This window comes from Mytilus edulis, chromosome 5, assembly GCF_963676685.1.
Source record: "Mytilus edulis chromosome 5, xbMytEdul2.2, whole genome shotgun sequence".
NCBI lineage: Eukaryota > Metazoa > Mollusca > Bivalvia > Mytilida > Mytilidae > Mytilus > Mytilus edulis.
The window spans coordinates 32811235-32838922 of record NC_092348.1 but is presented as its reverse complement, the minus strand read 5'-3'; the positions used below and the strand labels follow the sequence as shown (position 1 = coordinate 32838922).

The 27688-nt window shown below is 32.0% G+C and overlaps 1 protein-coding gene across 4 annotated transcripts; it reads right to left on the bottom strand.

Annotated features, from left to right (window-relative positions):
- Positions 1 to 89: 89 nt before the first annotated feature.
- On the bottom strand, positions 90 to 23748 carry LOC139523470 (heat shock factor protein-like). Of its 4 annotated transcripts, XR_011664620.1 has the most exons (14): positions 23576 to 23741; positions 20694 to 20802; positions 20030 to 20160; positions 18569 to 18699; positions 17114 to 17351; positions 16617 to 16736; positions 14213 to 14272; positions 12400 to 12608; positions 11634 to 11681; positions 9635 to 9740; positions 8138 to 8182; positions 7434 to 7509; positions 4107 to 4965; positions 3176 to 4034 (listed from the first exon to the last, which is right to left on the bottom strand). XR_011664620.1 is itself a non-coding variant. In XM_071317531.1 (13 exons), the coding sequence occupies exons 1-13, from the start codon at positions 23699 to 23701 to the stop codon at positions 4793 to 4795; spliced, it is 1572 nt and encodes a 523-aa protein (XP_071173632.1). In that variant the 5' UTR covers positions 23702 to 23741; the 3' UTR covers positions 90 to 4792. The 4 variants fall into 4 exon arrangements, 2 of the variants coding, with proteins under 2 accessions (XP_071173632.1, XP_071173633.1); XM_071317531.1 differs by having other exon boundaries at positions 90 to 4965; XR_011664621.1 differs by lacking the exon at positions 8138 to 8182 and having other exon boundaries at positions 2974 to 4034.
- Between the last annotated feature and the right edge of the window lie 3940 nt (positions 23749 to 27688).

The window sequence follows — 27688 nt, the reverse complement described above, 5'->3', positions numbered from 1 at the left end:
AACATGCAGTGGAATAATATTTATAACAATGTCATTACTGTAAATAGTAACATATCATGAACTCATGAAGAGAGTCAAAGCAAACCAGGTGAAATTGTAAAAGTTTTATTTGATAACAAAGCATTCATTACACATCACATAACATGCATACACCATTCTAACAAACATATGATTAGAGTACAATAAACATACTATCAGGACGAAAAATAAGTCAACAGTATTTTTTTACATTATTTCACATTTTATTATTATTTGGAAAGCAAAATGAATAGTTAGAAGCAAAGCCATATAAATGTGCTTTTAGTAAACTTGTGTCCATTAAATACTTGTTTTTTATTCATTTTTATTTTCATTATTTTCAGACAATATTTTTTCCTGATAAACAGATCTATGTACAATAAGATTATTTTCACTGCAATATTATCTGGTTTTAAACTAAAATTTACTTTAACCATTTGAACACACACGGGACATATATGTTCTTTTTTAGATTTATATGGCAAAATAATAACATTATTACATTATTACAAATACTCTTATATGTTTGAAATTCAAAAAAATAAAGGTTTTACATACACGTTATCACCATTCCCGGCTGACCCTAGAATCTGACCCGTTTAAACTATTGACATCATACAACAATCACTTTTCCATTGTGGCGTCAGATATTTTGTATAATGACGTCAAAATTTTATGGGAACGTGTGTGATGTCCAGGAAAAGCAGACAAAAAGCGATAAGGTGTATTAAAATGACAGATATGATGTAAAAAAATGCAGTTTGATAAGGTTTTCAAAAAAATCCTTTGCACAATGGTAAATATAAATTCCAAGTAAGACTCAATTTTCATTTTTACATATGTCAGAGTCAAAGGGTTAAAATATTTATTTTTCTGCCTGATAATTAACCAGTGCTTTGTCTTCCACTTTTCTTTGCAACCTCCATCAATTATCCTCATTAAATCATATTCATAAAGCTTTGCAAGTGTTTGATATTCCAAAGAAAAGATCATTAACTAAAGAAAAAATAAAATTTTCGTTTTTCAATACATTGTAGTAAACTCTAGGATCTGAATTTACTGTGCTTTAGAATGATAAAAGGGTAGATATAAGCATTTTCTAGCTTTTGTGGTGGTTTTGTCATTCCTTTACCAAGCTTCCATATAATGTACCATAAGGTATTCAGTTTTCAATAATTATTTATGAAAAATTAATGACTTGATTTTGTGTAAATAGTAAAATTAAATAAGAGGTGACCGTAGCCTATAGCATAGTAATAGTATAACTGTGTACATACATGTAGTCTTGAACCAAAGACAGAAGAGGCTCAAATTTAAGCATATGGAAAAGTTATGTACAGTATGGTACTATAAGACTTAAGTTCTGTGCTGCCTCATTTGGCTGTGGCATTCTTAAAGGTATAAGTTTTTATGTACAACATTCTATCCAGATTTCCTTGTACAAAAATTAAAAAAAAAATCACAACAAAAATGTAGGCAACCTTACTTTGTTGATGCTCAAATATTATAAATCAACTACTGTAAACTCAGAAATTATTGGGAAGCTTTTACAAGTGCCAAAAATGCTACACGGTTATAATCTCAATAATTTAAACTCATTTTGAAATTTTTAATATGAATTTAACAGGATTTTTCTCAATATCGCAAACATTAAAATAGCATTTAAGTCCAAATTGACAAAATCGCAATTATCAATGCACGCAATAATGAATTTACAGTAGATTTCTAGAAATAACAAATCTTTCTGTTTGCTACAAACACCTTGTAATCCCATTAATCTAAAAGTGCTTTAAAATGTTAATTTTAAAAAGCATTTGAAAATTTCAACTGCTGCCATAAAAATATTAAAATATTTTTGCAGTTCATAATCTTCACTGATTCGGTGTTATAAGAATATCTGAAAAATTAATTAATGAAATAAAATCAACTGAGACTCAAGCAATATTACATTTCTTTAAAGAAAATGTGACAATTCAGAAGAAATAATCTGAAACATATCAGATAGAGTGGGGTGCTCATTTTCGCCATATCTTGCCATGTTTTCTTCAATTTATGTTCAGGTCTTATTGTTTTTGAAGTATACTGATATTTCTATATGAAGATAACTTCAAATGCAAAATATTCTTAGGTTGAAAACGTGTTTGTTTTGAGAAAAATCATCTAAAAAGTTGGATTAAAGGGTGTTTAAAATTTCCTGATTTTTTTTCAACGGGGGACACATATTCGCCGTTTTTACACATCTATTTAAAACCAAATAACTGCAGCTTTAAACAATATTTATCAAATAAATTTCATAATAGATGAATAGCAGACATTTGAAAGGTGTAAAAAACTGAAATTTAGGGCAATCAGTCAAAGAATTACGAAGAAATACTTCTTTGAAATCTTATTTTTCATTCAGGAAATTGGCTGAAAATCGTAGTCTGTTTTTCGGTCCTTTGCGGTAAGTACCGAAATTTGGTCTCATTTTCAAAAATAATCATATTTGTTATACAAATATAATTTGTCAGCATATTTCTGCCATTTCAGCCATCCTTTGAAGTTTTTACACCTCAAAATCATAAAACAGCGAAATTGTGTCCACGGCGAATATGAGCGCCCCACTCTACAATGGTTTATGTTGTGATTTCTCATGCTGATTAATAGGTTAATCTTATATACATAATGTGAATGGTTGAACTATTTATAGTTGCCTTTCCTATAACTGTCATAGACAAACCAAAATGTACAACATTGACAGATTAGACTTGAGAAAGTAGAGCAGTCACAAAGAAAAAATTATTTAATACTCCTCAACTTTTGAGAAGAAAAAAATCAGGATAGTCGTATGAATTTGATTGTTCCATTTTAGATGTTTTCTTGTTACAAATCAAAAAGAAAACTTTCTTATAGCACCAAAATATGCATGACCAAATGAATAAAAAATCTAGGAATCCATCTAACTCAAAACAGTAAAACTTATTATAAGTTAAATTGACAACACGTTTTGTTTATTTGGTTACTATTATTTACAACCTTTTTCAAAACATGAAAGGATACTTTCTAGTTATTCGACTGAAATGTTAAAAATAGACATTAACAAATAAAATAACACAAAACATAAATAGACAAAACAATTGGTGAAACTCACTTGACAAATAATAATTAAAGACACTCAAATATTTCTATAAAGCAGTTACACTTATTTTTTATTATTCAAGTTATTCACTCCAGAGATATATATATTTATTTTTCTAACAGATCCAGTATGGCTAAAGGCAACCTCACACTATCCACAAACACAAGTTGATAATGGGGCTGACTTTAGTCATACAGTCTACAGATCCTGAATAGCCCTTCACAACAATATATCACACAAAAATAAAGTCATTTAGAGTGAATTTCAGACAATCATTAAAAAGTAACTGCAGTAAATAAAACCCTGTAACACTCAGTTACCTGTTTAAGGCAAACTCTTTGTGACTGCAAAGTTTGTTTTTGTTTAAGATGGGTTAAATGACTTTTACAACAATATTCACAATATGTCCTATCACAATCTTTAGATAGGTTCTATGTTTAGGGTTTCAGTTTACACAGATTTTCATTTTTTGGAAGGTAAAATTATTCAGGTATTCATTATTTTTTGGGGTTCAGTTTAGACAAGTTTCACAAGTAAAAATAAAAGAAACATCAATGCATTTAGTATTGCTGATTGTACAAGTAAGATATGATAACCTTTTACATGCATTTATATAAAATTAACATATGATTGCCAATGAGACAATTCTCCACCAGAGACAAAATGATATAGATGCATATGCACATTCAATTGTTATGAAATAAAAACAAATGTAGTAGGCATGGTTAAGATAATTGTTAACAAGAAAAAACAAATTCATGCCATTTACTCATATTGCAATATATACATGTATTTTCATGAGAAGATGAACATGCTGGGTATCGCCAAATCTATGATCCTATTTTTTTTATCAACAGCAAAACATACTATAACATTGTCAAGATTTCTGAATTCTCACCTTCACAACATACCAATAGATTTATCATGTTTTCTATTTTGGCAAAAGACAAATGGAACGCCCATCATTGACATGATTAATATTAGGATTAACAAAAATTCAAAATATAACCAATTCTTTATTGATACAGGGTCTTATTCACATTTATTGACTAAAAAAATAAGACATCTTGACAATTGGGTAAATTTGACTATTCTCTATTGACAACTAACTGATCTTTGGTTTTGTTTTTGTAATTTCATATAATTTCCTATCAATATTAGTTCTTTACGTATCATTTGTTTGGCAAATTTGTATTCATTTATTGATTATACACTTCAATGACTCATCAATGGCTTTGACCCTATGCATGAATTAATAAATAAAGCTACAAAGCCATACAAATGTGTTGTTACCATTTAACCTAGCTACATGTAACAACTGCTGCCCATCTACACTTTCATTTCAAAATGATAGAAAAAAAATATTCACTAAGTTTTAACTACAGTGGTTTTTATATACTATATTTAAAAAATGAAATAAAGTAATATTTTCAAACTTTGTTCTTAGGCAATCATTGAAAGACGATTCATTAATTCATATCAAATTTGATTTTTCTCAAAAATAACATCTCAAACCAAAAACATTGCATCAATTTCATATACATTCCAACTCACTAACATAATTTTTTTGAAAAGCTAAGTACGTATTGTTTTCATCAAGTCTAACAAAAATATTCCCTCATATTCAAACATCCAACAATAAGTTACATCATCACTTTAATCCAAGTCGTCAGCTGGTACATGCTGTTGAGTAAATGTCCTTTGCATTTGAGGAATATCCCCCACATCCCCCAATGAGTTAGATATCACATCCTCATCATCCTTCGTTAGACTTGCCAGGTCAAACAAATCTGGTAACACGTCTGGCTTGTATTGAACGAGTTCACTTCCTGTCAAAATATAGTAACAAAGTGGTAATTCTAAGATTATTATTGATTCCATACCGTTGTCAGCACCTAGGGGTTACATTTACTACTGTAAATTGAGAAAATATTGCCGAGGTTATTATTATTTCGAAAAATGCGACAGAGTTGTAAATGCAAAAATTTAAACTGACATTTTTAAATATTTTAATTGAATTAATTATTCTCAGAATCATAAAAATTAAAATCTCATTTAAGTCTAAAATGGTAAAATTGCAATAATAAATGTACACAATAATTCCTGAATTTACAGTAATTTTATCAAATTTTGTTGGTACCGATTTTCGTGGATTGTAGATCCTGGACACCCACGAAATCTCGAAAATTGGTAAACCAGGAATAATAATGAATTCACAATACACATTGGCGGATCCAGACAGGGGGTTCCGGGGTTGGCCGATCAATGCATTTGAATGGGGACATATAGTTGGAACCCCCCCTTTGTCCTGGGTTGGGAACCCCCCTTTTTAAAATGGCTGGATCCGCCCCTGGTACATACTTTTCATCATGAATATAGTAAGAGCAGATAAATTCATTTTGAAACTTGTGTAATTCTAATAAAAAGAAGAATAATACACTAAGTGGTATGTCTGTGTAACATGTTCACAATACACAGATTTGGTACAGTGCTTTTTAATATCTTGTGTCAGTGAGCAGTGTATTAATATTTTTCTTTAGATTTTTGGTATTGCAATACACATCAGTATATGTGCCTTTCACATTTTTTTGCTTTAAGATTGTGTTATAAACTTTTTTGTGTGTATTTCTCCTTTTCTTAATTGTTTTGATACAGCATTTATAAGATTGTGTTATAAACCTTTCTGTGTGTATTTCTCCTTTTCTTAATTGTTTTGATACAGCATTTATAAGATTGTGTGATAAACCTTTCTGTGTGTATTTCTCCTTTTCTTAATTGTTTTGACACAGTATTTATAGGAGTGTGTTATAAACCTTTCTGTGTGTATTTCTCCTTTTCTTAATTGTTTTGACACAGTATTTATAAGATTGTGTGATAAACCTTTCTATGTGTATTTCTCCTTTTCTTAATTGTTTTGACACAGTATTTATAGGAGTGTGTGATAAACCTTTCTGTGTGTATTTCTCCTTTTCTTAATTGTTTTGACACAGCATTTATAGGAGTGTGTTATAAACCTTTATGTGTGTATTTCTCCTTTTCTTAATTGTTTTGACACAGCATTTATAGGAGTGTGTGATAAACCTTTCTGTGTGTATTTCTCCTTTTCTTAATTGTTTTGACACAACCTTTCTGTGTGTATTTCTCCTTTTCTTAATTGTTTTGACACAGTATTTATAGGAGTGTGTGATAAACCTTTCTGTGTGTATTTCTCCTTTTCTTAATTGTTTTGACACAGTATTTATAGGAGTGTGTGATAAACCTTTCTGTGTGTATTTCTCCTTTTCTTAATTGTTTTGACACAGTATTTATAGGAGTGTGTGATAAACCTTTCTGTGTGTATTTCTCCTTTTCTTAATTGTTTTGACACAGTATTTATAGGAGTGTGTGATAAACCTTTCTATGTGTATTTCTCCTTTTCTTAATTGTTTTGACACAGCATTTATAGGAGTGTGTGATAAACCTTTCTGTGTGTATTTCTCCTTTTCTTAATTGTTTTGACACAGCATTTATAGGAGTGTGTGATAAACCTTTCTGTGTGTATTTCTCCTTTTCTTAATTGTTTTGACACAGCATTTATAGGAGTGTGTGATAAACCTTTCTGTGTGTATTTCTCCTTTTCTTAATTGTTTTGACACAGTATTTATAGGAGTGTGTGATAAACCTTTCTGTGTGTATTTCTCCTATTCTTAATTGTTTTGACACAGTATTTATAGGAGTGTGTGATTAACCTTTCTGTGTGTATTTCTCCTTTTCTTAATTGTTTTGACACAGTATTAATAGGAGTGTGTGATAAACCTTTCTGTGTGTATTTCTCCTTTTCTTAATTGTTTTGACACAGTATTTATAGGATTGTGTGATAAACCTTTCTGTGTGTATTTCTCCTTTTCTTAATTGTTTTGACACAGCATTTATAGGAGTGTGTGATAAACCTTTCTGTGTGTATTTTTCCTATTCTTAATTTGTTTTGACACAGTATTTGTATTTTTAAAGTTTAATACATCTTAGGGCTGTTCCATAAAAACATACATGGGACCTGGGGAAGGCAACTGAAATTTGCCACTATGGGTGGATGCGAAATATTGTGTTGAACATGTCGCTTCTATGGGTGGTCACTCTGTTTTCAAAGTGCCTCCCTGGGTACTATGTATGTATTAATGGAACAGCCCTCATCGCTATTTGAAAATCTGTGCTGGTTGAACTATGGACCTCACACAACAATCACTTTTCCATTGTGGTGTCAGATATTTTGTATGTCAAGTAATGGTCGACAAATAGAGATAAGGTTTATTCTTTTCACCTGAAGTATTTAGTCCACTCTCATCATGTTCATGATCCTCAGGTTTTATATTGTCTGGGTCCATTATGTTGATCACCTATAAACAAACAAAAAATATATGTTACTTTAAGTTATAATATTATATACTGTGGATTCATTTATTTTCGTGGGTACCAATTTTCGTGGAATGAGGAAAACTTGCATTTTCGTTGATATTAAATTTTGTGGTTTTGGCAAAGTGTGCATATATTCCTTTATATTAGTAAATTTGTAATTTGATGAACATTTAAATTCGTGATTCCCTTGTTACCATGAAATCCACAAAAATTGGTATCCAAGGAATATTAATGAAGCATCAGTATGTTTGTTTAAGAATTATTTACAGATTTATAAGATAGCTCATCTCTTTCAGATTGATCTTATGTTTTACAATGTTTTGTTTAATTACAGTATATTGATAACATTTTCTTTTTTTGTTTTGTTTAAAAAAATATATTGAAAGTATATAAGTACTTATTTAAGTTTAGTTAATCATCAACTCAAATCTTCCCATATTAATATTAAATTTTTCTTAAAAATGTTAATGAAAATATTTCATTTCAACTAACTTACATCTATCAAAGCAAGTACATGAAGTAATTGAAATTTATAACATATGCATATACTAGTAGCTATAGGAATAAAGCTAAATATCTTATTGAAAAAATCAAAAAAGATAAACATACATTATTTGCATCTTGTTCATTTAACGTTGAATCTGTTTTAAAAAGCTGAAAAATACACAAAATTTAAGTCCTAAAAACAAAGAAAGATAACTCTGTTCTTATCACTAATATTTTGTTCAAATTCAGAGTGTTGCTACACTTTACATTTGAGAAGTAAACAATTCTTATTTACTGGTCTGAAAAATATGCAAATGGAAACTCAATTATGACATAACAAACAAATTTGTTTAGAACAGATCCCATTTGACTTTACCATGTTTACCAAAATCTGATTCCTATTTATGACCATGCAAAGCATTTTGCAAAATACGCTTTGAAAAGTTTTAAGGTACGTAAATTCTTCATCTAACCATAAATAAATCATCATCAGAATCATTTCATGTACTTATAAAGATCTATAAACACCTGACTTGTCATAACATTATAAAATCATTGACAAAATACATGTACTTGCATGAATATTGTGTTTATAGCATTTATATCTCCTGTGCATAATGAGTTTTACTTTAACAAACAAATTCCACTGAGGCAAATTTATATACGTTCTAAGTATAAAATAGTAAAATTCTGACAAATTAGAACATTGGGTATAGATACCTGGACACATGGCTCCTTAATAACCATTCTTAATTAAAACCTTTCTATCTATGACATCCTCTTTCAAGATGTTTTAACATGAGATTATTGACGTTAATTTGGAATACTGGTTTTCTGCCATGTACCCTAACTATTTATCTTTCCTTTTTTTTTTGGAGAGGGAGGGGGTATATAATATTTTAATTTCCACTGAAATATCAACCAACTACATAAAATCTCCTTCATTTAATAAACTTTCACCCATAATCTCCCATCATAAAACTAACTTATGGTTCTATATATCAGGCTGTTAGTTAGTTTTTACATAAGATATGAATAACAGGAAAACTTTTGTTTTGTTTTTCAATCAATATAACTTTAAATCATAAATCTTGATAAAGCTTCTAACACATCAAATGGTAAACTTTGAGCAAGATTTGTCTGTACAGTCTGTTTTATTTTATCTAAGTCATCTTTCATATTTGTTTTGTGTTATTGGGTTTCTTTTTGGGTATAAATTAGACAGTAGTTCATGTAGTTTTCTAATGTGAATTGTTTCATGTTTTGTTATACAACGCCTATACCATAGGGTGTAATTTTTGCTCATTGATGATGGCTGTAAAGTGACCTATACATGAGTAAATCAACAACCAAACTACAATCATACCACATCTTCTTATTGTTATATGGATAAACATTTTCAACAAAAGTTTTCTCATTATTAATATACACATTGTGCCAAGACATAAAAGGAAGATCACACATGAAAGCAGCTATATATGACAGGAAGACTCTATGACATGTTTTTATAATTCAAACATCTAACAATTGATAATCTGAGAAGAAATTGATTCAAACACAAGCAAAATTTATACCTACTCCCAATAGTGACAAAAAAAACTTACATAATTTTGCACTTACCCCTAAGAGAAATGATGGATCTATACTGTACTGATTGCTAGATAAGACATCACGTAGCCCGTCCAAGTCATACTGTAGTGTGTCAACATGATCATTCAGGTCATGTCTGAAATATCACAGATACTGTATAGCAATATATTCAGCAATCTGTTCAATCATAAATACTTTAAATCAAAATATTCAAATGAAAGAAATAGTTGCTTAAAAATTGAATACCCATCTCTAATGTTAAATTTTTGGTGAACATCGTTTTCATGTAAGTATCATAATACACAATTCTTGTGAATATTGAAATTGTTCCCAGAATAAAATTATTAATTAAGAAGCATCTCATCAAAAGTTAATAAATTGTTGCCTTGTTGAAACGCTTGGATAAAGATGTCCTTTGGTGTTTTGATATTGCCTTAAAAAGTCTCATAAATCTGGAAAGACAAACTAGAAAATTTTCAAAATCAATAGCAAGCTAGCATTTAACAATCCCAACTAAAGTAAATGTTGTACTAATCAATTTCAAGCATAGTAGGGCTGGTGTGTGAAATGTAAACAAATAGCCTTTAAAAGTAGACGATTAAAGAGCCATAACTCAGGAACGAAAAAGTAAAACTTGTGACAAAAAGAAACTTCCTTTATCAAACTCAATGACAGTGTAAAGTTAGATAAAATAAATAAAATGTTTCAGTGTGCAATATATGAAAAACAACAATTTAATTTTTCATGAAAAAGTGCCTTCACTCTGGAATGACAAAAGTGAAAATCATGACATCTAAAGGGAGCTTACATTGTTCTATACCAGTTATAAAATATCACATGAAGTATCAGAGCAACATTGAGTTATTTGAGAAAAAGTCCAATTTTTCCTGATTTGAGGCCTTTAACTATGTATTGAATAAATGGGGACACAACTGATGCCAACGCTTGCATATCAAATAAAATTTATAAAGGAACATAACTGAAGAACGGTAAAAGTGTCACTACCCAAATTTGTAGTTGATCTGAGTTTTGTGGTAATAAGTACTGTATATAAGTTTAAAAACGTTTGGATGTAGAAAACTTAGGTAAGAGCAATTTTTCCTATTGTATAAAAGGGGGCATTACTCTTGAACAGCTAAAGTGATGCAACCAAAATTCAAACTTGATCTGTATTTTCTGGTAATAAGCATTCTTTTTAAGTTTTATAACGTTTGGTTGTGGCAAAGTAAAGTAAATATCTTCCGGACATACAGACTGAAAAGTGTAAAACGTAATTCCCCTCTGCTAAGGGTGCAAGCATACAAATTGGCAATTGCCGTAATCAAAAGGGATCCTCCTCTCTTCATTCGTATGTTGTGTTTTAAGTTTCGATAGAAAAGTTTAGAGAAAATTTGAGTTATACTGTAGATTCAATATAATTCGTAGGATACCAATTTTCGTGGGTTTCTTAGGAACAGGTAAACAACAAATTCAAATGTTCAACAAATGATACATTTCAATAGGCTTCGTATACAGAGATTGGCAAAACCATGAAATCAAAAATCCATGAATATGCAAGTTTATAGCAATCCACTAAAATTGATACCTATGAAAATAAATGAATGTACAGTAGTACAAAATGTTGACATAAAGACAGATTGACAGACTACATTATACCATTTGTCCTTTCATAGACTGGTGTTTTAAAATGATTGACATATTTATTGCTATTCTATTTCATCAAACGATTGACATATTTATTACTATTCTATTTCATAAAACGATTGACATATTTATTACTATTCTGTTTCATAAAACGATTGACATATTTATTACTATTCTATTTCATCTGGTTCATAATATGCATTCTTTTATCAGTATTATTGCCTAAATGTTTTGATTTTTGTTTAATTTTCTTATGTGTGCGTGTTGTCAATCTTCAACAATCTGTTACTTATCAAACTTGCTGATTGGTTCTTTTTTATGAGGGTGTGAATAGTACTTAAGACACACCCACATAGCTATTGGAGATCTCATAATAAAGACTTACATTGACTGTTGTCTACCAAATGCTGGTTTCACTTTTTGCTGTAAACTCCTGTAAATATATGATGGAAATATAAAGGTTGTTGCTTTTTATAAATCAGGGAAAAATCTTCACAGAGAAAAGCAGATAATAAACAGGCTACAGCAGGCGGGTTAGTTACTACATGTACTTATATTTTCGGGTATAACTGTGCAAACAGCACTTGCCAAATCATACCCAGTTCTAACCAGAAAACATTGAAAAACAATACCCTGTTCTAAACAAAAATATTGAAAAACATACCCTGTTCTATACATGCTCAGAAAATGTATACCCTGTTCTAGACTGTATAAAATAGATGCAGTTCTAGACTGAATCTTAAACAGTTGAATAAGAGATCATGTTCTACACAAATACTTTGTTTTAAAATAGACCCTGTTTTCACCAGCAGGACATGAAAAAGCAACCCTGCTCAAACCAGCAGGACTTGAAAAAGGGACTCTGTTCTAACCAGCTGGGCATGAAAAAGTGACCCTGTTTTGCAGGGAAAGAGATATATACAAACTGACTACTTACTGATTAATTGAATTTTCTGGTGATGTGGTTGGTAAAAGTCCTGACAGGTAGTTAGTATCTGTAGCAGGGTCACCAGAGAAAGGGAGATGTACAAACTGACTACTTACTGATTAATTGAATTTTCTGGTGATGTGGTTGGTAAAAGTCCTGACAGGTAGTTAGTATCTGTAGCAGGGTCACCAGAGAAAGGGAGATGTACAAACTGACTACTTACTGATTAATTGAATTTTCTGGTGATGTGGTTGGTAAAAGTCCTGACAGGTAGTTCGTATCTGTAGCAGGGTCCCCAGAGAATGGAGGATTAATTGATGGTGATGGTGTGTTCAGATCTGTCGGTAAATCTTTTAAATCCTGCAAATCTAGCATATGACCAGCTACATTTAGCAGGTCAGATGGAAGCTTCCAATCATTGGTTGATAAATCCTACAATTATTAACATACAAATTAATTGGAAACTCAACATATTTGTATATAGTTTTTTTAATTAAAAAAAAAGTTCCAGGGTTTCATTATATTTCTTGATATACAACATGCATTATGAAAGGATACTGTAAACCACCTTATTTTCGCGGATACAGTATTTTTTTAACATTAAGCCCTTTCTAGCCAATTTCATGGCAATTTACATACCCGTAGCCAGCGGGGGTTCAGACAAACCCCCCCCCCCTTGAAACCAAATAAGCACTGTTAAAGTAAATGTACTGTTCAAATTGTGACTGTTAAGGTCGGCTTCATGAATCCAAATAATCCCCCCTTGGAAATTTCTTGCTACGGGCCTGATTTAATCACGCAATTCTCAAATCAACTTGATGTAGCAAGGTAAGGAAAAATCCAAGTATTACATATTCAGCATACTTTTTTACTCGAGAAAGTCATGAAAATAAATAGCTCACGAAAATTAGTTGGTTTACAGTATACTAAAGATTACAAGTGAGAGGATTGATGTCTTCCAAATTCTATTCTAACAAGAATGTGTCCATAGTACACGGATGCCCCACTCACATTATCATTTTCTATGTTCAGTAGACCGTGAAATTGGGTCAAAACTCTAATTTGGCAATTAAATTAGAAAGATCATATCATAGGGAACATGTGTACTAAGTTTGAAGTTGATTGGACTTCAACTTCATCAAAAACTACCTTGACCAAAAACTTTAACCTGAAACTTGCACTATTATTTTCTATGTTCAGTGGACCGTGAAATTGGGGTCAAAAGTCTAATTTGGCAATTAAATTAGAAAGATCATATCATAGGGAACATGTGTACTAAGTTTAAAGTTGATTGCACTTCAACTTCATCAAAAACTACCTTGACCAAAAACTTTAACCTGAACGAACAGACGGAAGGACGCACAGACCAGAAAACATAATGCCCCTCTACTATCGTAGGTGGGGCATAAAAATGTTCTTATTCTTTTTTTTTCAATGTAAATTTTCTTTAAATGTTATATCATATGATCATCTTTCATTGTAATTATATAAAGACAATAAAAGATGCAATTTACTTAAGTGTTGTTGTCAATGTAGCGGTATTGTAATTATATGTACATAAATTAATTGACACATCTTTTAACTTGACAGATTTCTCTCCCAAATTACTTGTGTTCCTTTGGGTTTATGTGAACAATTTCCATTTCAATTTCACTTGTGGAAACATAAATATTATGTAATATTGTCCTGATGACGCCGCATTAGCGCCGAAACATGTCGACTCAATAAAACTATCACCTTGCGGTAACCCAGATGTTGTTGTCTCTACATATTATATTTCCATGAGGTTTTAAGACAACCGCAGCATATCGGTATCCATCTTGGTTACTCTACCAGCTTTTCCGTTAGAAGGTGTTGGTTCACTCGTCACAAATAAATATTAATTGTATAAAATCAAGTAAAAGTGATTTAAAAGTGTACTTCAAAATTCAGGTTTTTGGAAAGCTAATACATTCAATTACCTCCCCCCTCACTCCCTACTTTTTACAAAATTTGTTTGAAATGTCATATTTCCTGGGTAAGACTATTTATCATACCTGTCTGTTAGGCAATTGCTCTGCTGTGTATGTAGGTTCATCTGTAAATATTGGTTTGTTCTGAAATATGTAAGTAAACATTTAAAATTGGCTAACTACAGAAGATTATCCAACTATTAAAGAATGGTAACTTTTTATGGTAAATTGTAAAATCACAAAAATACTGAGCTCCTAGGAAAATTCAAAACTGAAGTCTTTTATATGTGGTAAATTTCTTACAACAATCTACTGTTTAGAGAGATGGAAGACATTTGGAATTAGGGCTATTCCATAATAATGTATGCAGGAGGGTTAGTAAGGGACTTTCAAAATATCCCTACAACCAAGACCATTTTTTAGATAATTTTGCATAATTGTAATAGACGCATACTTAAAAAAAACCAGATTAATTGAAGTCTGGACCTGGCATGTCAGTTTTAAACTGCTAGTAGCCTGTTGTTATTTATGTATTATTGTCATTTTGTTTACTTTCTTTTATTACATCTTCTGACATCAGACGCGGACTTCTCTTGAACTGAATTTTGCTGTGGGTATTGTTGTGTTTACTTTTCTACATTGGCTAGAGGTATAGGGGAGGGTTGAGATCTCATAAACATGTTTAACCCCACCACATTTTTGCGCCTGTCCCAAGTCAGGAGCCTCTGGCCTTTGTTAGTCTTGTATTATTTTTAATTTGAGTTTCTTGTGTATTTGGAGTTTAGTATGGCGTTCTTTATCACTGAACTAGTATATATATTTGTTTAGGGGCCAGCTGATAGACGCCTCCAGGTGCGGGAGTTTCTGGCTGCATTAAAGACTTATTGGTGACCTTCTGCTGTTGTTGTTGTCTCTCTGACACATTACCCATTTCCATTCTCAATTTAATACCCACATTCAATTCTGAAACTTCCCTTCCTACCCTCCCACATACATTTTATTTGAATAGCCCTTTAAGTTATTGTATTTCCATTATATTTCATTACTTTAAATTATTCAAAGTTTTCCCAATCAAATGATTAGAATAAACAATAATGAGATCAACTTAATTTGGCAGATTTTTTTTCTTCATATTATGACATTTCTAGTGAAATTTCAAAGTGGATATATTTTGGTGATGTTTAAACTAACCAATGTTTGCATATAAGTGAATATTTACTTCGTTTCACATATTTGATGTGATATTTATTCTTGTTGTTAGAAGATTGGTAAGAGTTCCAAAAGCTTTATATGGATTTATTACCTATAAATAGCTGTGGTAAAAAAGAGTTCCAAAAGCTTTATATGGATTTATTACCTATAAATAGCTGTTGTAAAAGAGTTCCAAATGCTTTATATGGATTTATTACCTATAAATAGCTGTGGTAAAAGAGTTCCAAAAGCTTTATATGGATTTATTACCTATAAATAGCTGTGGTAAAAGAGTTCCAAAAGCTTTATATGGATTTATTACCTATAAATAGCTGTGGTAAAAGAGTTCCAAAAGCTTTATATGGATTTATTATAAATAGCTATAAAAGCATAGATTTTGCATTATGAGTTGATTCTTTTAATTTGTTGGATTTATTTTTCCTTTATGACCTTTTTTTTCATTTTTCTTTTCTAGGTAATAATTCATTATTATATGTGGGATATAAATTTTCATGGATTTTTTAGGTAAATATAAACCATGAATTACAAGAGGCTGTCACAACCACAGCAAACCGGATTTATTAACATTTATTTGTGTCCTGCCAATATCACAAGAACCATTACTGATGAATGGTGAAAGTGAAAATCATCAATATCAAATTTGACCTCCATTTTGTCATCAGTATCAACATATTAAAATTTGAAAAGCTTAGATTGAATGGTTCATCAGTAAATGCAATAAAGTGAATGGAAACGCCATTTTACGATCTTTCAAGAACCATAACTCCTGAACGGTAAAAGTCAAAATCGTCATTATTGAACTTGACCTCTATTTTGTCATTAGTAACAACATATAAAAATTTCAAAAGCTTTGGTTGAATGGTTCATGAGAAAATGCACGGACACGACTGGAAACACCATTTTTCAATCTTTCAAGAACCATAACTCCTGAACGGTAAAAGTCAAAATCGTCATTATTGAACTTGACCTCCATTTTGTCATCAGTAACAACATATTAAAATTTGGGAAGCTTTGGTAGAACAGTTCATGCGTAAATGCACGGACAACATTTGATTGCCGCTCGCCCGCCCAGCCGCCCGCCATACATCCCCAAATCCATAACAGACATTTTTGTCACAAAAATCCGGTTAAAAATCAATGAAGTGCAAATTTTTTAATTGACTTCTATGAGAACTTTGATAAAGGACCTAATTATAATCAAATATCAAAGATATCACTATTTTTCCTTTACATACGAGAATAAAAAAATCCACATCAATAGGAAATTAATTCTTACATCTGACAAATTGGAATTGGAAGTTGCTGTTTGGTTTACAGGATTCCTATTCAAGAAGACATCCTGATCTGGTAGTTCTGATATAACAGGTCCTCCATCAGCATTCTGGGCACTTTCAGGCTGAAACCAAAACAGAACTACATTTACACACTGCTTTATGAAATAACACAATACAATTTATTCATACAAGATGACCTGAAGATAATTCAAATAACAGTTTTTATTAGTGGACACTTTATAGATGATACTTATCAGGTAACTCTACTAGTCTACAACACTTATTTGTCCTGTATCCTATATATTCTTTTTTGTTCTAGACTACTTAAACTTGTTTTGCTTTTATTTTCAATATAATGGTTTACATACCATGCATATGCACTATTTTTCTTAATAAACTGTTATTCTTTAAAAGTCTCAATAAATGCATACAATTGACATCATACCCACATTTCATTATAGAGAATAGTAATAATTTGTTTTAACTCTTGTTTACTTACACTCTGAACAGAATACACAGGTAGATCATTCTTTGCATATTTCTTCATCTTAGAAGGTGGAGAGGCTTGATTCGAGTCTGACAACATAAGAGGTCTTTTCCTATTCAAATTGAGGCCTATTCCAGATCGACCTCCAACTAAATGGATCAGGAACTGGATTAGTTTATTGACAATTTGTTGCTGTTTGACATGTTTCTGTCTTAGAGAGGCTACTTCTCTCCACAATAATTCATTCTCTCTGTAAAATGAAATATATATTGACATGTTAAGTTTAGATCATATTTAATTAAGAAATAAGAATATATAAAATATTTGAAAATTTGACAAATGAAAAGATCTAGACACAAGTACAATATTAACAAACATTGAAAGCCTTTAAAACCACTTTGTGACACAATATGTTATTTGAATATCTTGGAATAATGGTTCTGCACAAGACCCTCTAGATATTCTCACCCCTAAGGGTGATTGGAGAATATAAATATGGTCACTTAGGTCTTTTTCTGACATGCACTAAAACCCTGGTCACATTAGGGTGTTTGTTTTACTGTGCATGATGCACTAGTACCCAGTCCAATGCCTTCTGTTAAAACAGTGTCATGCACTAGTACTCTGCACATTAAAAACCCTTGCAACAACTCTTTGAGGAGTTAGTTGATACCCTCATTTTCCAGTTCAGTGACAGGCCAAAATGCCCAGACCTTCATCCAATGCAGTCTCTCTAACAAGACAAACCAATTGTAGTCATTGTTTATTTGTTCTAGTATAAAATACATGCAGCATAATGCACAGACTTTAAGCCGCCAATCAATCAACCTCTAGTTACTGTTTGAAATGTATTAACATGAATTCAAAATGGTTTGGATACCTCGCTGTCATTTTCTAAATTGCTTTGATACAATTATCAGATTTTATCATATCTAAATTAGGCACTCAACAAATAGCAAGCACAATCCAGGACTATTCTTTCTAAAAATCCAGATAAAGCTCTTATGGAGAGCTATGATGTAATGGTTAGTGCATCGGACTACTAACACAAAGGTTCCTGGTTCGATCCCCTTCTTGGGGAGAAAATTTCAGGGACTGAAATTTCGGCTCTCCCTTGACACCATTTGCGAGTGTGGTCTTGAGCTACCATGATAGTCCGTCGGAAGGGAGGATAAATGGCTGACCAGTGTTAAGAGAAAGCCATATCTCTTGCATGTAAAAGACACACTTGTAGATTTTTAAAAAAAGCAGGATTATGCCGCTACAAGGCAGCACTCGCAGTTGCAAAGTGGAAAGGAATTATTATAAGTTGCAATAACTTGTTTCCCAATCCACATAAATAAATATGTTTAAAACTAATCTGATGCAGTATCAAAACACCTTTTTGTAATCTCATATTAACATGATTATAATAAAAGCACATTTTCTTTACGTATTTTTGCAGAATATTGAATATATTCTAAGTACCTCTTCATTGAGGAAAGTTTTGTATTGACAGTTTCTTGTTTTTCTCTCATGACTTGGACTTCTGTAATTACATTGGTCAGATCTTGTTGTGGAACTTCCTGCATTGGCTCAGTTTTCACTTGTGCAGTTGTCTGAAAAGTAAATATAGTTTCGAATATTTTAAATTAAAAAATGTCTATACAAAACACAAAATAAACAAGAATGTGTCCAAAGTACACGGATGCCCCACTCGCACTATCATTTTCCATGTTCAATGGACCGTGAAATTGGATAATAAATATAATAAGGCATTAAAATTAGAAAGATAATATCATAGGGAACATGTGTACTAAGTTTCAAGTTGATTGGACTTCAACTTCATCAAAAGCTACCTTGACCAAAAACTTTAACCTGAAACATGCACTTTCATTTTCTATGTTCAGTGAACCGTGAAATTGGGGTCAAAAGTTTAATTTGGCTGTAAAATTAGAAAGATCATATCATAAGGAACATGTGTACTAAGTTTCAAGTTGATTGGACTTCAACTTCATCAAAAACTACCTTGACCAAAAACTTTAACCTGAAGCGGGACAGATGGACGAACGAACAGACGAACGGACGGACAGTACGACGGACGAACGGACGCACAGACCAGAAATCATAAGGCCCCTCTACTATCGTAGGTGGGGCATAAAAAATAAATCACTGAAGACCTTTAAAGTCATATGAAATGAGTGACTGGTGAAAAATAATGTTTATCCAATTCTTGAACCAATGCATGTTTATATCATAAACTAAGTCTTTTTACGCAAAAATATCGTAAAATCGTCATTTTTTTTTCGCTTTATCTGTTAAGAAGTGAAAATATGGCAGCTCATAAATTGTCGTGTTTTGAAGCCATAGTTTACCAATTGTGTCACCTTATAGTAAACAATCAACAAAGAAGTATGGATATTGAGCACGTGTATAACATGTACAATCAGATAATAGTTTATTTCAGTGACAGATCCATGTGAATTGCGATCACCGGATTTTTACGAGAAGGGTCACGCTAGGCTCACTTTAAATATGGAAAATATGTCGGCACATTGCTTAATGGAAGCAAGCATTTTAAAAAAAAAGTAAACTTCTTCTAAATGTGGACAAATTAAAGAATTTTCTTCAGAAAAAAAAGCATATGTACATAATTTTAATAATGACAATTATCCATTTTGTTATAAAAAAAAACATATGCATCATTTTTTTTTATTTGAGGTTTCATATGACTTTAATCTAAACATCTTTCTTTTGATATTTTTTTATTCCTACATGTATATGACCCTGTTTTTATGTATCAACCAATGGTTGAATGACCCATAGTTTAAGTATTTTTAATCAAAAGTAAATATACACAAGTAAATATCATGAATATACCAAATTTTAAATAACCTTTTCATGAAAGTACAGATATTTACATATATATTATGTATTTGAATATATTACCCCTGCTATTTTTCTTTTGATCTTATCTAACAAATGTTGCTGGCCTCTAATAAAGTACATGTGTTGGAACTCGAGGTCATCTGTTTCATCTTTGATTCCATGTTCTATGTGAGAAACTTTTCTAAAACCATCTGAAATTAAATATAATTGTTTAATTCTTAATCCTATGAGATATAACTAAGGGATGTTTTTAAATTGATTGTGGAGGGAGCAATAGGAGGCAAACAAATGAATCGAGGGTTTGCTCTTTAGGTTGGATATATTTAGAATTTTTCATAACACTGATTTTTCCACATTGTAATAGAAACATAAATAGTGTGAGGGAGGGTTCAAGATCCAGTAATTTCATGAGAAACAGAAGGGAAAAGTGTCAAAAAAAATTAGTGTTTAAGTCGATCTGTTCATGTGTTTATATATTGATCTCCTTCTAATCATTTCCCAAACTATAAAACACAAAATGATTGACGCGAGGAGCTTGGAAGTCTGACCAACCAAATATGGAATTGACGGCTTGAAGTGGCAAAAAAATATTGCTTTAGGCGAAATAGGTGAAAAAGAAAATTGATACAGGGGAAAGAAACCCTTAAACCGGCAAATGAACTTGCATCTTTAAAAATACCAATGTTTGTGTATGTGGACATCAATATTGCCATTAACTACTTACACATATTTAGTTGCCTTATAAAGCTGGCAATATTACTGTGTTTGAAGTAATGTGGTAGAATGTCTTTTGCAAATCTGCCTTGATCATAAACATGGAAACTGGTTCCATTCTGAAATAAAAATACAACATGTTAGCATCACAGAAAAAAACACAGTAAAACTAACAAGATTATATAATCAATTAAACAGAAAACATCAACACATTACCAGCATTCCAAGTCATTTGATTCCAGGGTCCAGGGAAGTGTTTTTTCCTCCTTAGCACAAGAGTAAAACAAATGCTAGTGTCAGGTGTACGGTGTGGTGCTGTAGATGTAAAAGGCACAGATTTGAGACCAGGTACATTTTATAGGTGGCAAAGATTTTCCTAAATAGATTTAATTGGGATTAATTAAGTGATTCTCAGGACAGCAAACTAGCATTTTACTTCAGAATCTAAATTCAAAAGGGATTGAGATGTCGATTGCATCATTGTACATAAAAAAAACACAAACATAGAAAACCAAAGACTGAGCAACCCTCACCCCACCAAATGCAGCGAGTAACCTAAGTTGTAACTGAAGAGTAAGCAAATCTTGCTGCACATAAACAGGAGCTATATGCCTTCGAATCGCAAGATCCCTTCTTTTAATAAAATTAAATTGAAAATAGGTTCTCTGTTTGAACAAGTTGAGCAAACAATCCTGTCTTTTCATTTAAAAGAGAAGATAGCAATCAAATAAACCTGAATTTTGAACTTGGAGTTGGATAAATTGGGTCATGTGTCTTTGTTGCAGTTCCTTGAAATTCACCTGGTTTAACAGGTAATAATTAATTAATGACAAGTGGATATTAGAATCAAGCTCAATGGTCGCCAATGTAACCAGAGAGCATGATTCTTCTTGCAAAATCGCAGGTCTCCACCGGGACATGAAATCGGGACCTCTGTCAGTCTGTGTTATAATTTTATTGAAAATCAAGGGTGACACAAACTTCTCCCTCATGCTTCTTAAGAGCAGTAAGGAATCTTAGGACTATAATATCGTCTTTTTACACTGGTGTGGTGACCCATGCACTACATGTCAAGAATAATTTATAAGGATATATATAACTTATCCTGGAATGTTGGTAAGTCGTTATCCTAAGGACATTTTTTTATATTTTTTTCTGTAGACTTAGCTTTGATTTTTTATTACCATGCATTGTCAAGCTTGGTAACTCATAATTGTTTCTCAGTAACTCAATGTACGATGCTGCCCCATACTGAACCTACTGACCTTGCTTTGTTTACATTCAAATTCCAATGGCGTCAAAATCACGTGATGTAAAATCGTTCTACCCAATCAAATTGCTCTACTGTCAATTACAAATGTAGGTGATTTTTCAGTCTACCGCAATTACGTTATTTGTTTGTGGGATATTGCTTTAAAATACATGTAGTTTGCAATAATTTGGGGTTTTATTCAACAGGAAACCTCATTTTTTGCCATCCTCATCAATGGAATTTTGTATGAATATTTACCATTTACAGTCATGATGGTCAGAATATCGATCTTTTATAATGAATAAAAAAAAAATTCTATGAAAAATAAATGTAAATTGTTTTTTATTAACCTACTTTATATTCCTGACCAAAATTATGGCATGGACATCGTTTTTTCATATAGTTTTCCTTTCATTTTGGTTGGGCTTTTTTCGCGGGAAAATTGCGAAAGACGTAGGGAGCATGTCATTTTGAAATTCTTAAAAATACAATTTGCTTGACTTATATTGCCTGCCACAAGATTGATGACGCTGAATGGAATGACACACAAAGCAATTGAGGCCGGAAGTGGGATTTTGTGAAGTTCTAGAATGTTTTTAGAATTCGAAAGTCAGGATTGAAACGGGCATTATAGTCCACGTCACGTAAAATTGGCACCCTGTTTTTTGTTAAAATTTTTTTAAATATCAGCCGCGTTTACTCAAGATGGTGTTTTTCTTTTAGCTGAAGTAAAATCCTGTCCAAATATCCACTACTGTCCTACCTTTTATTGTGTTTGCACTGTATAATCCTGACCTTCACATTTTTCAAGATTATTTACATTGTATAACCGCCATCTTGGTTTCTATGAGGGTCCCTTATTCCATAACATTCGTTACTCTCCGGTAATATCATTGTCATTGATGATACAATTTCCCGCGCTTTTTACGTAAAGATGACGAAAAGCTCCGAGAGACACAAGAAAATGGAGAGCACGTGGAATACTTCCGGTAATAACTATGTCGGATTCCACCATACAAATTAATCTTGGATTATGTGAAGGTCAGGATTATACAGTGCAAACACAATAAAAGGTAGGACAGTAGTTGATTTTTGGAATGATATTTGATTACGCTAATTCAAAAACATGATCTTTAATAAACGCGGTCGATATTTAAGAAAATTTTGACAAAAACATGGTGCCAATTTTACATGACGGCGACTATAGAAAATTGGCATTTTTTAGCCATAATTGAGAACAACAATGAAAACTTACCTTTAGAAATGTTTTTTTATTCAAAAGAGCAGAAAAAACGTATTCTGCAGTGTTTTTCTATTCAGGAAGTAGCGTAGTGACGTCAATGTGTAGTTTCCCCGTGTGTTAAGTTCAAACACAAATACCTAACAAACTGACAAGATGACCGATTTTAGACTACGGTAGGATATAACTTTTTCAGTTTTGTTGGAAAATTAATCATATATCAAATAAAGATCATTATATCACACATGTCTCAATTTCAGTGGGTTTTTTTTTCGTTATTACGTTGACGGACAACAACTTTTTAAATCAACAGGTAAACTAAGTAGACTGAATTTGATCCTAATAGTACCCTCCCCCTTTTTTATGTATTTATTGATTATGTCATGTTGTTGTAGTTTACCTCGCCCCAACAAATCAAATCATCGACCATAGGGTTTTCTACAAGTGTCCATAGCTTTGTTAGAAAGGCTGGAACAGTGCTAGGCATGTTTTGAGAAGTGTTATTCACAATGTACATATCCGACATCACGAATTCAGTTATTTTTTCTGTTAGCGCATGTGCCGATCGAATCAACACTATACGAAGATGGAATATATTTCGGCACTTTTTCTTTCAAAAAGTTCTATAACATAATTTCTAGATATTCATATAAAACAAAAACAAAAATAATTGATTTTTGCTAAGATGAGCTGTTATTATATGATCCAGAATTTACATGGTGCAATGTTTTAATTTAGATTAAAGGGTTCATTTAATGTGATCTTGTCAACTGTCCGAACTTTACCGAAGTCTGCATTTCACCGATTGTCGGCCGGTCGGCCTTGATTAAAAATATTATAATCTGATCGTCAAACAAACAGTTTCTAATACAGTCAGGATTCAACTTCGTCAAAATTATCTCCCCATTACGCCAGTTCATTTTCACAATCGTAGAAATGGAAGCCATTGTAGAGGGGGGATAGGACCTTTATCGGGACTCCGGGATCGGGTGTTTTTAAGCTCGGGATTTCGGGATTGACCCTCTCGGGATCCGGGAATCCTTTTTTTCGGATTTCGGGACGTCGGGATTTACTTTATTTAAATTCGGGACCTCGGGATTTCGTTTTTTTAAGTCCGGGATTTCGGGATCAGGACCCCTCCTATCCCCCCTCATTGTAGGGATGACCGTCTCTGCCAATTTTGCTCTTGGAAACCGATAAATTTATCCACATCGGTTGCACCATTACGATCCTGATATGCCAGTTGTATTTTAAAAGACAAATGTATCAACTAGAAAATGGGCATCAGTTAATGATCTTGTCTGCATTGATTCAACTTAAAACTATTGTCTGATCGGTTGTCAGGTGGAATTTTCGAAAATTCATAAACATTTAAAAAAAAATTAATTAAATATTTCGTGGAAGGGCAGACTAGATTTTTTTAGTGGTTGAAGTCAAGACTATAAACCCTAGTTATCACACACAAAAAAAATATAATTTTTTTTCGAAGATATGCATTTTCATCATCCAACTTGAAAGACTGTCGTCAAGTACTTTTAGTAAAAAAAATAGCTATTCGAATCTGTTTTTGTGATTCATTAGAGAGGTATTTCACTTGACCCATATATTTCATTTTTTAGCACTGTGATTTTCTTATGTTATAAAGTCAACCTGTAGCTTTGATATGTAAAAATGATAGAAACTGAAGCGAGACGATGTATGAAATATTCTTGCTTTGTACGATATCGAGACAAAATGTTCAACTCAAACACGCCCTAACATAAAAAGGTGCACTCGATTTTCTCTTTTCGATACAATTGTTACCCTTTTTTTGGAATTTTTTCTTGAGTCACATAATGGAAGGGTAGACACGAAAATTAGTGAACTAATAGATTGATATGTTTTCCGTCCGTGGTAAAAAAAATAATAAAATCGGAGGTTATGCATTTTCTACATCCAACTTGAAAGATACCCATGTCGTCGACTTGATATCTAATATGAAATTGTAAAAGTACTATGATGATGTACACAGAAGAAATGTTTAACATAATATGTGATTCTATATTATTTATCGCGATTGATGTCTCAGATTTTTAATCTATAATAAGAAATGGAAGTCTTCCACCGTTTCCATCATTTTTCTTTGTATTTTCTGGTGCTATCTTTTTTTTGTTCATGTTGCATTTATATGTTGCTTCTTAACGTAATTGTCTTTCTGTTCCCACAAAAGTGTATGTACAATCTTTACATAATCTTACCGTGAATTAAGGGCCATAAGTTACGAGTTCAATTTGCTAGTGTTTGATATCTAGTATTTATATTTACCATCAACTGTTGATATCGTGTAATATGACTGTCGGACAGTGTTCGGAGGTCACCAAGATGGTTAATTAGATGACGTCAATAAATAGAATAAAATACACTCGACTGAATGCGGTTATAATTAATGAATAAAGTATCAGGACTATCAGGTACATGCACCTTAAATTGTTTAGACTTTTCAGTATAATTTGGAAAAAACGTTTTAGTATGTAAATTTAAAAAAATAAGATAATTTAAATCAAATCAATGAACATGAATTTAACAGCTAACCCCCCTTATGCGTGACCCATACTTTTTTTATTATATTTTATTTTGAAACAGCAAGATACACACTACATTTTTGCAAATCACTAAAACATTCTATCTTTTGACATTTATTCCCCCCCCCCAGGAAAAAGGATAAATCTACCTTAAAATACACTAACAAAACAGACGCGTATCCAGGGCTTAAAGCGGGGGGGGGGGAGAGATTTTTATTTGATCCCCTCATACAAATATTTAAAAGAATCTGATCCCCACTATTAAACATACCCAAATGTTTTAAAACATGCAAAACACTTATCATATTATTTTACGGAAATATTGCAAACATGAAATATTCTTAGTGGATTGAGTCCAAAAACATATTTGAAGGAACATTGCCATGAAATAGCCTAGGACTCTTCCATGAATATCATTAGGTAGAGCAAGCCAGTGCTTTTGGAAGCTTTTTCTGACCTTTTCCTCCTTATCTCCTATATTGGGCTATTAAAGAAAGCTTGTTCCTAAGTAACTCTGGCTCTCGCAAGAACGCTGCGTAAACTTAAGTTTTACGTTATTGAAATCTCGATCCCTTGAGTGGATAGTTTATGCTTTCAGCTTGAACAATCAAATACTCATAATTGTCACATTTCATTCATAAATGTGTGAATGTAACTCCAAAAAAAATATTATTAGCCTAAAATGTACAAATTTTGAGGGAATGAGAGGTATAAAAATGGACCCAAAAGGATCTTATAATGAAAACATAAAGGTATATAAGTGATGTTCATCGTCTCAGAATCATCTTTGTGTCAACATTTAACAGTTTTTATGCAGATTAGATGAATATTTGATCATTTATTGGAGAATTTATTACTCTACACTATATTATACATGATGCGGCGTGATTTGAATTGTTTGACACAACTTTGCACAAATCGCTGTTAGATTTCCTTAAGATTTACACTTCACTTCTCTCAAACTGTCCAGGTGATTATAACAAAACTATGAAGTAATGCTTGTTAATGTAGTGATTGACGTGAGTGGCTGAATATAACGACATGATTATTCGTGTTATGAAGCGCCAATGCATTTTATATGGAACAAAATGACACAAAATTGCAGATTCCTACATCACCAAAGTCATGTGTTGTTTTACTTAATTGTTACAGTACATGAATGGTGGTAAAACTATTTTTCCATTTGATTGTTCTTCTTGACATTTTGTCTCTTTAACTTTAAGTATGTAAACTCTCATTTCCATATGCATAAAATATTGATCCTCCACTTTGAATTTATAAACAAAATTTGAACCCCACTTTTCCACATACAGAAAAAAACTTGACCCCCTGTATTTTGACCAGCCCCCCTCCCTTTCCCAGGTAAAAAATGATAAGTCCCAGAATTGTGACTTGGATGGAGAGTTGTCTCATTGGCACTCATACCGCATCTTCTATGGCTATTTAAAAATTACTTTTGTTATTTAATCACAGATCTTATCCGCCCATTTTTGCAATTGCTCAGCTGTATCAGCCCTTGCGTCTATTCCACTATAGCTGGCTTTTCATGTGTGTGAGTAAAGTCTAATTGTGCTGAGATTTTCATTCATCATTTGCTTTTATCCAGTTCTGAACTGGTTTCTTAACAAACTGTACGAGGTTGTGGTCAGTAGCGAACAAATTGCAAAATTTGCAGCAAACTCCGTCCTGCGTAGTTGAAGGGACAATCCATTGGAAATAGTGCAGCCACGCATATTTGAAACATCTTTTCAACCCGTAGATTTCTTGTTTTCGTAAAAGGAAAAGAACTAGGTGGGTTTCGGTTTTTATTTAAGCACTAGATACAGATGTGGAAATAAAGTTGGAATATCCTTAGATTCAGCAGGCGTCTCAGCAGTTGCAGAATTTTCTTTATAAAAAAAAAGAAAAAAAAGCGATTTCCAAGTAGGGGTTCCGCTAATGCAACACTATGG